The 13,478-nt window shown below is 45.8% G+C and overlaps 1 protein-coding gene across 1 annotated transcript; it reads left to right on the plus strand.

Annotated features, from left to right (window-relative positions):
• The first annotated feature begins 2,024 nt into the window (after window positions 1-2,024).
• LOC146058437 (uncharacterized) lies at window positions 2,025-5,183 on the plus strand. Its single transcript, XM_083170716.1, has 2 exons — window positions 2,025-2,265; window positions 5,048-5,183. The coding sequence occupies exons 1-2, from the start codon at window positions 2,025-2,027 to the stop codon at window positions 5,155-5,157; spliced, it is 351 nt and encodes a 116-aa protein (XP_083026842.1). The 3' UTR covers window positions 5,158-5,183.
• Window positions 5,184-13,478: the final 8,295 nt, after the last annotated feature.

A 13,478-nucleotide genomic window follows, 5' to 3' on the forward strand; every position in this document is an offset into this window, starting at 1 on the left:
TGGAGCCACCGCATTAATCTCCGCCGTTATGTCCTCCCAGATCTTCCATCTCCTTGTGTGTGTCAACCTGTCCTGTGGACACTCGATCCAATCCCGTGCGCGGGGTACCAGGATGGCAAGCTCCTGCGCTTTAAATGCCATGTTTCTGCTGCTTGTTTCCTCTGTTGCCCTATTTCGGCCACGCCCACGGCCACTGCCACCGCCACGGCCACAGCCACCTGTCGCTGTACTCGAAGTGCTGGCCAGGCTACTCTGTTGGGAAGCCACCTGTTGTGTTCCCAATGATTCTGCTGATGCTGAAGATGGGCCAGCTGCCGATTGGCCTGATATAGATGGCCGATCTGGCTGCTGTTCTCCCAATGGCTGCTCTGGGTTGAGGGGGACATAGCTGGTGCTGGAGTCCATGTGGCCAAACAGGTCCTGCAACACCTGGTCTTCCTCAGATTCTGAGCCAGCCATGTTTGCAACCACATTGCAGTTTTGTAACATACCTTTATATCCTTTTTCTGTAATTGGCGTACATCAGCGACACCCTGCGTTCCGTACGGCAGCGTTCCGTACGGCAGCGTACACCGTGCGGCGCATAGGCCACGCCCCTACCTGCGAAAATAAAAAATTAAAAAACCTGGCAAACATAGTAAGTCCGATTTAGTAGCTTATTGCAGATTTGTACTCCAATGACCAAATAAAACTGATGTCAGACATGAAATGTATATGTGAATGTACATGTGTACTGTGCACTTGTTTGGTATGTAGTACAAATGACACTAACCATTCCATATGTAAATCCAGACCACCACTTAGGCAATCGTAATCAGTGCTAGCATCCAAATCACATGTGAAAGGTCTCCAAATTCAGGCTTGATGCTAGCTACATTTCATTCAACATCTCTAGTGTGGCCCAGTAGAAGGTAAGTGTACACATGGCACCATGACCTAATATTGGGAAAAGGTCTGGCACTATTTGCTATGTTTCTGCTGTATAGCTTTCACTATAATAAAGCTGTTTAGTACCTTGTAGAGTTAGGTGTAACTGGCTAGTGATGCAGACTATTTCACCTGTTACTTTTACCCATGTTTGGTGAATGTAATAGATAATATATAATGGGTTCCCAACTTATTTTACACTGTCTGTTTAGGAGATAGTAAGTAATGGGATGGTCTGCTCAACTATGCAAAGGTACAACAAGTGTGGGTTTGCGATGCAATGGGTTAGCCGTCTGTTGTGGCGCATACACGCTGTTACTGTCAAAATGAACAATAAAGTTAATACCAAATATCACTCTGATCAACCAATGACAGGACATGATTGCTTGAATTGTGCCATTGCTAAGATGGCGGCCTATGGGAGAGCAGCACCCTTCTCATCCGTGGAGCTTAGGACACTGGTCTCCGTTATGGAGACCAGGCTGGGGCGTGCGGGGCCCTTCATCACTAATAGGCAAAAGCGCCAGGCGTATGCCGCAGCCCGTAGGCGCATATTCGCGCGCACCCAGGTGCGCAGGAACATCGCACAGCTGGAGCGGCGATGGTCGGATCTGAGGCGCCGCCAGCCAGAAAAGCTCCAGCTAATACGGGCCAGCATTGCACGATGTAAGTGTTTACCCATTAAATGCCCAATTGTACAATATTGCTTACATGACCTTTTTAAACCAATAAGGTAACCTGCCTGATCCATGAGTTAAACATGGCATACACTATATGTGTGGTACTTCCTGTTTGACACCCTGTAATGGTAATAAAATATGTAATTGTGTCGGATTATTGTTTGTGATGCTTAGAATGGCCCAAATGTCACATCATAACTGCCATATTACAGGCTGTGTTTTATAAAAGCCAGTAAGGAGCTGATTGGCTGTACATTTATCTCTACTTATAACCTTTGGATTTATAGCTTGTTAAGGCTTAATACATCTGTCCAAATGACCCCTAATTGGCACTTTTTTTTCTCAAACACAGCACGGGATCGAGCAAGACAGGCCCGGGAGGAGGCAGAGGCGGCCCAGGAGGAGGTCGCAGAAGCGATGGACGAGGAGGTGGTGTTGGAGGAAGGGGTGGTGGAGGAAGTGGAGGCGGAGGAGGTGGCAGAGGAAAGGGAGGAAGTGGAGGAGGAGGAGGTGGCAGAGGAAAGGGAGGAAGTGGAGGAGGAGGTGTGGGCAGTGGAGGCGGAGGTGGTGCCAGTGGAGGAGGAGGTGCCAGCTGAGGAGGCCCCGGAAGAAGAGGAGGATGAGGAGGCCTGTGAGGTGGTGCAGGCGCCCGAAATTGGTATGTATACATAAAGAATCATTATTCCTTTTCTCATCTACTATTTGCTATGTAGCACTAGTGATTCAATTGTGTTTTTAAATACTATAAATTCATATAACAAACAGGGTAGCAACAGACACACTTAGATAGGGTGCCCAAACCATCCCTTTCATCCTGGACACATATTAATGACACAGGTTGTGAGGATGGCTTTCAGGTCGATTTTAAGTGCCACTGAACCTGTGTAGTTAATCTGTATGCTGGAAGAAAGGGATGACTTGCTCATGTAAGGGTTAAATGTCCCTGCTGCAAACGTACAATCTGTAGCCTCATATAGGTGAGTAGAGTTTACAGGTGATTGATCTTTCTAAACTAGATTAAAGGGCCCTACATACGCAGAGATGTGTGCCAGAGATACATAACGGGAGATTCAGCACAAGAGATTTCACTCTTGTGACTCATTTCAGACAATGAGCCACATACAGAGAGATTTGTGTCAGAGATTCATAATGGGAGATTCAGCACGGGAGATTTCAAATCTGTCACAGAAAGTGAAGTAAAAACACTGCACTTCATCACAAAAATGTTATTATTACTGAACACATCTAGCACATAACTAATGTCTTCTTTAATAAGTATTCTTTCACCTCCCCTAATATGCTACCCCCCCCCCAAAAAAAAATTAAATCATGGTGGCTAGTGGTTAAACTATTAAACATTGGTGGTACAGTGGGAGCTGACAAAAAAATACTTACCAAGTCCGGGGTCCAGCGTCTCATCCTCTGTCATACAGATAATAATTTTGTAAAAAAAAATGGCATGACCAGCCCCGGGCTTTTTGAGTGGTCCTGGTTCCCAAAATCCAGAGGACAAAGTGCGTGGGGTCCCCTGGATTTTGGGGACCAGCACCAGGCTCTTGAGCTGGCCCTGGTTTCCAAAAAACGGGGGACAAAATGAATAGGGGTCCCCCATATTTTGGAGACCAGCACCAGGCTCAACTAGCAGGGGGTGTAATGCCATAGCCAGGGGACACGCTTGATGGTGTCCCGTGGCCAAAGCATTACCCACCCTAACTAGTCAGCCCAGGCCGGGAGTTTTTGGGGAGGTGGGGACCCCCCAAATAAGGGGGTCCCCCCTCTCCAGGGCACCCCAGGCCTGGGCTGCAGCCCGGGGCTATCCCCTGCACCCCTGGGCGGTGGGCGCAGGGTTGATAGCTTATTTAACAGTAATATTGTCTTTTACAGTAGGACTACAGGTCCCAGCAAGCCTGCCCCACATGCTGGCACTTGGGAGAACCACAGGTACCAGCATGTGGGGCATTAAAGGCCCGCCGGTACCTATAGCCCCAATGTAAAGGAAATATTAAAATAAAACAACAAACACTGCTTTTAAATGTTTTATTTAATAAAAACACAAACACAGAGTTTTTAGTATTTTATTAAACTGCATCTAGTCTTCACCTGGGGGCAGCGGCCCCCTAAGCTCTTTTGCATGGCCGCCGCCTCCCAGGGCTTCTGCCTCTTCATCTGTGTTCTTCACCTGGGGGCGGCGGCCTTTTAAGCTCTTTTGCATTTGCCGCGCCTCCCAGGACTTCAGGAGCTCTTCACTCCTCCTCCGCCGTCGGACTGACTGCCCCGACCCTGTCTCGAGCTGGCTAATATAGCCAGCTCTAGGGGGCGGGGCAATGACGCAGCGAGCCGTGATTGGCTGGCCGCGGCCATTTTGAAATTTAATTTTTTTTTTAATTTTTTTTTACATGTCCGCCGCGCTGCCGCCCCGCTGCCGCCGAGAGGAGAGGTGAGGTGGGGGTGGCGATGGGTGCTACAGCTGGTGGGGGAGGGGGGTCAGAGGTGGCGGCGGCGGGTTCTGCGGCGCGGGGTGCGGCGGGTCTGCGGCGTCCGCAGTCGCTCGGCCCTGCTCATCTGCCCGCAGCCACACATGCGGGAGATGAGCAGGAGCTTTCTGAGCGACTGCTCTGTATTGTACAGCCCGTCCGTTCTGAATCTTGGACAGATTCAGAACGGCGGGTGCGCGCATGTAAATCGCTGTGTGGGCTATATACACAGCGATTTACATGCATCTTCAGGCATTTTCTGAGCGATTTGTTAGAATCGCTCAGAAAATGCCTGAATATCGTGCTGTATGTGGGGGCCATAAGTATGGCATAAATGGAGTATGGACAGGCGTGGCTTAGAATGGAGTAACAAGTGGTCAGTGCCCCTGGGCCCTCCTCTAGCTAAACCCCCCCTGCGGTCTGCATGTATTGTTGGCACCATAATTGTGTGTTGATTTGGTCTTAGTAATGATTTTGTGCATGGGAGTGGGTTAGTGCTGCAGCTTCACCTAACTGGCATTATGACAATGATTTATGGAGCAGACCATCAGCAGGCAAGCCATGCTTGATTGCACAAATGTACTGTGCATTCCTGAGAGTTGACTCCATCATATAACAGACACTGAGCGCTTTTTGATGAGTTGGTATTGGTGCAGCTCATGACATGCTTAGTCATGAGTGGGTTTGGATTCAGAAGGAGCACTATGACTGTGAGGTGTTCTACAGAGTAAAGGGTAGAGGGAAAAAAACAGGCTTTCCATCTAGGATGTATGCATGTATGTATAGCTGTATGTGTCATATATATAGTTATATATGTCTCTATATACATATATATATATATATATATATATATATATATACACACACACACACCTGTCACCTTGCATTTATTTAATTTATGTATGACTATGTTAAATGTATGCATGAATATCATTAGTAATTTGACCCTTTTTAATATGTCCACAGATGAGCCAGCCCAAGCAGAAGAGGGTCTACGTGGGGCCCTCTTGAGAATGAGGGACCACATGCGGCTGGTCTTGGCCGATTTGGAACACCTGATCGACCTTAGTTCATAATTTTTTATTATTTGTTTTCATTCAAAATATGGGTTGTTATTTTAATAAATTGTTTATTACAGTTCGAAGTTGTCTGTGTGTTTTGTTTACATTAAACAGTATATGTGTAAATTGTTTATACTCTTTTAAATTAGCAAAATGTACATACTGTATATAGATGTATGTTATGTTCACATCATGTAAGGGTTAATGTGTGTAATGAATGTAGTAGTAATGTGTTTCAGTATGTATTAGGATTTAATTGATTCCAATAGAAAACAAACACTTTTTAATGAGGTTGCCTAATTGCATAAGTGGGTCATGTGATCGATTTCTGTGTTTGGATAATAGTGTTGAATTTTGCGTAAATACACCGCATCAGTGCGTACGGGCAGGTTCCCGTACGTTCTGACGCGGTAAGACCGTGCTTACGCTGTAAGACCGTGCCGAATCTGTGCGTGTCCACCGCACACACAAGGTTTGTATGTCGTCCGTACACACGCCCTGTTCTTAAAGAGTGAGTCCGTCCGAATGCGGAGGCTTGGTGGGCGTTTCTAGGGACGATGTCCGCACAGCGTGGCGTGCGGACCGCTCCGTAAGAATTCGGGAAAGTACGCACCGATCAGAATAAGGGCCTTAGTACGATCTACTGTCCTTGTTGAAAAAGATATGTGTCAGGGCTGGTTCATATATTGTGTTTTACACGTGGTTCCATATAAGTGGCCACGAGAAAAGTTATATAAAATGCATGTAGTCATATGGATCATTGTGCTTTAGAACCAATGCAGGGAAATCCCATTTGAATGTATAGATCTCTGATTACTTTTTTTTTCCCAAAAAAATTAAACAGCTGCATAATATGGGCTAGGGGAAATCAGGGAGTTTCCTAGACTTCAGGAAAACAGGGAAAGTCCTACTATTTCATGGAGCCTCCTGCAGAATGCAGGATGTTATGCAACTATGATGCTATGCATGCCAAAGCTTTGTGAACTCTGCCTGAAAGCAGCCGCTATAGTTTTTTATGGGGACTGGTTTTGCATAAGACACCCAGGGATTTCCAAAATATCTGCTGCAGTCCCCAGAACATACATTCAGGGGGTACTTATGTACAGGTCCACATTTTCAGTGGATATCCTGCAAATAATAATTGATAAATAGACCCCTCCAAATGTAATAGGCCCTTATTCTAGTTGAATCGGACGGATGCGTATTTCAGACGGGCACCGAGTTTTCTTAGCCCCGCCTACCGTATGGATCACTCACACTGTCGGAATGTGGTAAGACGCCAAGCAAATGGACCGCAAGTGGATGTTCCTGCTTCCCGGAAGTGACGCGAATGCATTCCAGTGTTCAACAAACAATACTGTTTTGCGTTCCAACTTCCCGGATATACATCATATGTCTGAAGCTCGCTTTATATACAGAATAGGCAGACTTTATTTCATAAATTCCAACGCATATTCTAATTTCTTTTAGCGGCTGATATTTTAAAGTGTGTTATAGGACAGGAACAGGTATATTTGAAAACACTGTTCATCAGACCGGACAGAATTAGTCAAGGCCCTAAAGCCTGTTGAATGACCAATCATATCCAGCGAGCCACAGTTTGTTTTTCGCTGGCCAGCCCCTTTTGTGGAAACCGTAGAGCACAAATAATGCCTCTGAATGGAAGCAGCACGTTCAACGTATGTAGTTAGAGCCCTAAACTTGTTAAAAACAGGGACAACAATTTCCTGGTTCATATGAAACCTGGAAACTACTTTAGCAAGGTGTGTAGCTCTGGTTCTCAGGACCGCCCTGTCCGAGTGGAAGATAAGAAAAGGAGGACTGCATGAGAGGGCAGTTAAGTCCGATACACACCTAGCAGACACAATTGCCAACAGAAAAACTGCCTTAGCTGTGAGCTTGTGCAGCGGTTTGAAAGGAGAGATCCCACGGAAAACTAAGGAGAGATCCCACAGTGCCGTTGGTGGCACATATGGAGGTTGAATACGTATCTTTCCTTGAAGGAAAGTACGTATGTCTGGGATAAATGCAATCTTCCATTGGAACCAGATGGAAAGGGCTGAGATACAGTAGGAACTTTCAACTAAGCTAATCTCAGACCTAAGTCTAAGCCTCTTTGCAGAAATGCAAGTAGTCTTGCTGTTTTGAACACTTTCGTGGGTACTTGTGTAGTTTCACGGTGCCAGCTTACACCGTGAGCGTACCGTACTAACGGTCAGAATCAGCGTAGTGTTCTCGCGCCCTGCGTAGTTAGCGTAGTCAGTCAGAAGTAGCGTAGCGTCCCTGGCTGCCTTACTTGTGTAGTTTCATGGTGGCAGCGTAAGCTGCGTTATCAGCGTAGGCTGGCGCCGTGAAACTACACAAGTAACTACCGGGCTGTGGCGGGAACAGCATCTCTGTCCCCGGCGTCAGGGGCAAACGCAGGATTTTCAGAAGGGGGTTTCCAGAGAGGCAGAGCAAAGCACGGAGATGGACACTTACTGTAGGTGACCCAGTATATGCCGGGTCAGTTAAAGTATTATAGATAGACCAAATGTATATAAATAATAATAATATATTTATATAAATATATATATACATAACAGCAGTGTAGACCCCAGGGCATAGCAATGTATTGGGGCCCCTACCTATCCTCCAGCGGTAGGGGTGGGGGGTGCTATGAGCGGAAGCTTTGATGTCCCGCGGGTGGTAGGGGGTATTATATCAACCGCTCAGCATGTAGGGCTCAGTAATTTCCACTAATTACCCCTTTACTGGGAGTGGTAGATGAGGTGGGAGAAGGGGGCATTGGGCTGAATGAAGGGGTCCCAATACATAACTTCCAGGGTAGTAGAGGATGTTTAATACGCAGAGGATGGGGTATATAGTGAAGTGGGCTTATTATTCATAATTTTCTGGTGGGAGGACAACTTGCTTGACTGCAGATATCTCCAGTTCCTGGAACTAGATTTCTTAGCTTTTAATGGAATTAAAAACTAGAGAATCCCACCTACCAAATGGTATTGGGGACTAGGGGATCAGATTTCAGGAGGCAGAGCAATCCGCCAACGAGTATATAAAACTACATACCAGGTGTGTAACCAGCTGCTTGAAGGCTGTTATCTCTGATTCTGGGCACAGTAAAGACCAGCTTCTAGTGTCCCTCAAAGGGGGAGAGTCCCAGCTTTTGGAATATACCCTCAGAAAAACTCTATGTCAGACAGAAACTGAAATATCTGACTGGGGAGAGCAATTAACAGGCTTGGATGGGGACCACTGTTTTGAAGTCAGATATCTCTGGTTCCCCAGGGCCAATTTTTACAATTCTTGTACCCATGGAAAGAGGAGACCCTCAGCTTTCAGACTCAGGCCCTCAGATTCCTGGGGGGTTTCAGGATACTCAGAAACCCCCCCTGCGTGCGCTACTGGGCATACCTGTTAAGCCTAGTCAGCGCCTCTCTCACACCGGCAGCGCCAGCATGGCCCCTCTCTTTGGCGGATTTCATGTAATCCGTGTCCTGCGTCTGAGTATCTATTGCTGAGATGTATGATGTGGCAGGTTGAATGTGTTCCTGAAACACCCCCACTATCCACGGCAGGCCTAAGTGTGGCGAGGGGACGTGTTACACGTCCTCCCAACCTTTTCATATCCCCCACTATCCACGTCGGCGTGGAGTTCATTTTACATAGTGTGGCGAGCGCAGTGAGCCACCGAGCCCGAAGCCCCGCGTGGGGACACGGATTACATATAAGGTCATCCACATCTCCTCACTGGGCTCGCTGTGCTCGTCACGCTTCGGGCTCGTGGCTCACTGCGCTCGCTTCACTATATAAAGTCAACTACATGCCGACATGGATAGTGGGGGTATGAAAAGGTCAGAAGGATGCGTAACGCGCCCCCTCGCTGGACAATATATACACAGGTGACCAGCGCTGGGAGATAATCAGTGAGAAATATCCAAAGGATAATGATTTTCCTCAAATCTTCTGAATATGTCAGATATATCCTTGTGTGTGGGTGCCAGAAGGAAATCAACTTACTTTAAAGTTCTATTCTGGTATGCACATCAAGGTATCTTTGGCATATGTATGCTTCAAGGTAAAACAGGATCGTGAACTTACATTTTAGTTCTGCCCCGCGTTCCTATAATGGTATCTTTGTCCAATTCGACAGCAAACAGGCAGTGAAGTCAAACAAGTTTAATTCCAGGACAAGACAATTTCCAAATGACAAACAAAGCGATGTAGTTAAAACAGTTAAAAGATGCAGAGAGATTCAGAGGCAGCTGCGGCGGCGGTGTCCGGGTCACAGTACAAGCGCTGCAGACGCTGTGCCTGTGTAGCTAGATGGAGTGTCCGTATGAGCAGTAATCTCCGTAGCATGTGGAGGTGCTGCTGCTGGTCTCCTCTGCGTTCACGGCTTGATCTCTGGGCTCACTGCGCTTGCCACGCTTTGGGCTGCCGTGGATAGTGGGAGCGTTTCAGGAACACATTCACACCTGCCATATCATAGATCTCAGCAATAGATACTCAGATTCAGGAGCGTATCATTGATGGAGCATCTGAGATGCTCCTGCGTGTCAAACAGATGGAGCGCCTCTCCACCGGCGCCAGCATGATCCCCTCTCCGACAAAGAGAGGGGATCATGCTGGCACTGCTGGTGTGAGAGAGGCACTGACTAGGCTTCCAAGGGACGCTGGGGACAGAGATGCTGTTCCCGGCAACAGCACGGTAGTTACTTGTGTAGTTTCACGGCGCCAGCCTATGCTGATAACGCAGCTTACGCTACCACCATAAAATTACACAAGTAAGGCAGCGTTGGGCTATGCTGATAACGTAGCTTAGCCTGCTGAAGGCAGCCGTCGGGCTACGCTATTAGAGTAGCTTCAAACGTAGTGTAAGCTGGCGCCGTGCATAGTGTAAGCTGGCGCGGTGAAACGACACAAGTACCCTTTCGTGTCATAGCTCTAAGTCGCGCACCAGGAGAAATATGTATGCCATACCTTTATAGTACATTCTGGCAGAGGCAGGTTACAAGCTCTGAGCATTGCCTGGATTACTTTTTTGGAGAATCCTTTAGTTTTTTGAACATTAGACTGAAGCGCCATGCCATCAAAGACAGGTGCTGTAGATCTGGGTGTAGGCTGGACCCGTGACTGAGTAAGTCCGATCGGAGAGGAACCAAAATGGTTGCTGTACTGACAGACGTTGTAGGTCTACAAACCAGTGATGTCGAGACCAGGCTGGGGCTATCAGTATGAGATCCCCACCTGTTTGAATTTCATGAGAACCCTGGGTATCATGGACACAGGAGGAAAGGCATATGGAAAATGAAACTTCCACGGAATCGACAGTGTGTCCGTGACACTGGCATGAGGATTCCTAGATCGCAACCCGTACACTGAGATTTTGTAGTTGTGATGGGACACCATGAGATCCATGTCTGGAGGACCCCAGTGTTCCACCAGAAGGGAAAAAACCTCTGGATGGTCTGCTGACCATAAATGCGTAAGTGATGAATGCTCTTTCTCCTGGTACTTTTTGCAGATTGCAATCTAGAGGTCACAATGGATATGGTGTTACCTAGCTGGACCTCACATTCCGTAGCTTGGTAAAGTCATCAAGAAAACAGCCCTAAGTGGGCTTTACGGGCAGAAACTTTGAATAGTTCAAATATAAATTAAATATTAATATTAAATATTAATTGATAAATAGGCCATTGAGTGCTACAATACACAAAGAATGCTATGAAATCTGTTTAAGAAAATAAAATACAGCACCAATCAACACACAAAGGCTACAGGTTTAAATATCTTCTGAGAGCTTATAGTGTTCTGATATACTGAGTGTATATTGTCACAGTGGTAATTTTACATATCAAAGAAAATTATTTTGAATGGTCTTCAAAACAATATGGTAAGGAATCAGATCTGCAGTTCACATACCTCAGTAGCCACGAGAGACCTTAATGATATTGTCTGCCTCTTTACGTATGTTAAGAGACCTTGTTAAGCTGTAGGCTACATGCGAACAAAGTCTTTTTACACCTCTTGAAGAGAGATTTGCATACAGTGCTTCCCCAGTATAACACCTAATAAGGATTACCACAATGACATGAATTTCCACTAAAATCATGTTTAATACAGTATTGCCTCTGGTAGATATAGGTTATAAAGCTTAGGACAGTCATGGGTGTGTTCTCAGATGTTTATGTGCACTGTGTGTCATGATATGACATGGGAGGCGGGGGCGAGATATAAATGATGCCAAGCATTCTGGGAAGATGCCAACTGACAGGGCACTAGCAAGTGAATCAGTGACTTCTCATAAGAGATGAGTGCATTATTCAGGCCCACGTAGAACAATATTCGTGTGAGACACCCTCGGATCAATCTCCTAAATGCAACCTCTGCTTACAAAAATGAAGCACAAAACAGTGGTATTGTGTGCTGTATTTTGAGTCTGCTGACAGCTTACATTCTTCTCCTCCTAGAGCCATTTAAATCCAAACAAAGAACACATTCACAGTATACTGAAAATATTGCCCTTCCTGGAATAGTTTTAACCCACTATGTAACAGAATAAATTTGTTTACAATAAGGAACTATGATAATGTTAAAAAATAACATAATTGTTTGTTTTTGTAATTTGAGTCAAGCAAGTCAATTCATAGATCTCTGTGAGAAGGCTTCTATCGGCATGGCATTATTGTACTATATAAAGTATATAAACCATTCTCTAGCAGGTGAGTGGCACATGGCCAGTACAGTGTTGCCAGAAATGGTTGGCCATGGCAGTCACACTTTTTAAAGGTCTCTACCTAAACGTCTTTAAAAAAACAACAACAACTAATTAGGGACAAAGGAGGTTATTCTGGTTGATTCACAGCCTGCGAGTCCCCCAGATGCCGCCCGCCCCCCCTTACACGCTGCGTTCGTATGCACTGGCTGTGAATGGATGTTTAACCGACCATGGTCGCCGACCATCAAATGATGTGGTGAGTGCACGCATATCTAAAGTGATTCTCAGGTCACCTTAGCTATGCATGCACATTTGCCAGGAAGTGGGCGGGCTGCTGACATCCGGTGACATCCTCCACCCACGCCACGGGCCTATTACCATGGGAACGCCCAGCATTTTCATAGGAACACCCATGAAACTTTGGGTGTTCCCATGGGGCGCGACTTTCCGCCCCCGCTCCCCGCCCACTGTATTGGTTGCGAGCACCCGGCGAACAGTCTGTTCACCATGGCCACACGCACCCTGTGTATGCACATACACAGATATACGCCTGCGCATGTGAATATGCCCAACATTGGTCCAAACGCGAACGCACGGGGGATGCCAATGAATCTGAATAACCCCAAAGTGTAATCAGTGTTATCTAGAATAGATGTAGATGATTACATTTCTGTCTTTATGGGGCATACGCACGTAGAAATTTAGGGGTATTGTGTATCACAGTACTGGATCTGCTCATATTCCATGTTTCTGTGCATGAACAGATCTACACATTGGACATTACGTAAAAAATAGTTTATGTACATTATTCGGGGCCTAATTCAGACCTGATAGCAGGACAAATTTGTTTTAAATATGGACAAAACCATGTGCAGTGCAGGTGAGGCAAATGTAATATGTGCAGAGAATCGTCACTTATTAGCGCATCCAATGGTACTACTTTATCTTTCTGCAAGGCTTAGTACATCTGCACCACTACATTACATACATTTCAAAATTAATCCTGGGACACAAATAGATTTGGTCTGTATAAATCACCAACAGAGAGAACTACATGAACTTAAAATGTATTTCTGCCTTAGGGGAAGCACACCTACAGTCACCTTTGGCTGCTTGTGTCATCCCAGGAGTTCCACCATGACATCACCTCAGACACAGTTGCTCATGAAGTGTCAGAAGGTCGAGCTGTTTCAACAAAAATAAAACTACGTTCTCCAATTGAAGGATGTTTTCATGCCTATGCAGTAAGGACCACCTAACCCAAACTATAAAGATTTATAATCAGGGAAAGCAATGGTGCTCTTTTAGTAACACAACAGAAAACAAATGTGTCTTCCTGTAAAACATAAAAAAACAATAGGTAACTGGTGATTTTGTACTAGCAATTATGATGTTACTGTATGCTAGGATACAAGGGTGTAACTACCATAGTTGCAAGGGGTGCCACTGCTATGGGGCCCATCTTTACTGTCTAAGTAATATGTTTTACATACATTTATCACCATCAGTTGGTAAATGGGGGCCCTTACAAACATTTTCTATGGGGCCTTCTGATATCTAGTTACGCCCCTGCTAGGATATATTAAATATAACATCACAGTGAGTAACATTAATG

Source organism: Crinia signifera, chromosome 2 (genome assembly GCF_055691185.1).
Source record: "Crinia signifera chromosome 2, ASM5569118v1, whole genome shotgun sequence".
NCBI classification, from domain to species: domain Eukaryota; kingdom Metazoa; phylum Chordata; class Amphibia; order Anura; family Myobatrachidae; genus Crinia; species Crinia signifera.

Excerpts from the sequence above, each read along its gene's own strand:
- LOC146058437 (XM_083170716.1), top strand. The coding sequence starts at position 2,025 with ATGGACGAGGAGGTGGTGTTGGAGGAAGGGGTGGTGGAGGAAGTGGAG. Across the intron at positions 2,266-5,047 it reads GGTGCAGGCGCCCGAAATTG|ATGAGCCAGCCCAAGCAGAA; the intron begins GTATGTATACAT and ends ATATGTCCACAG.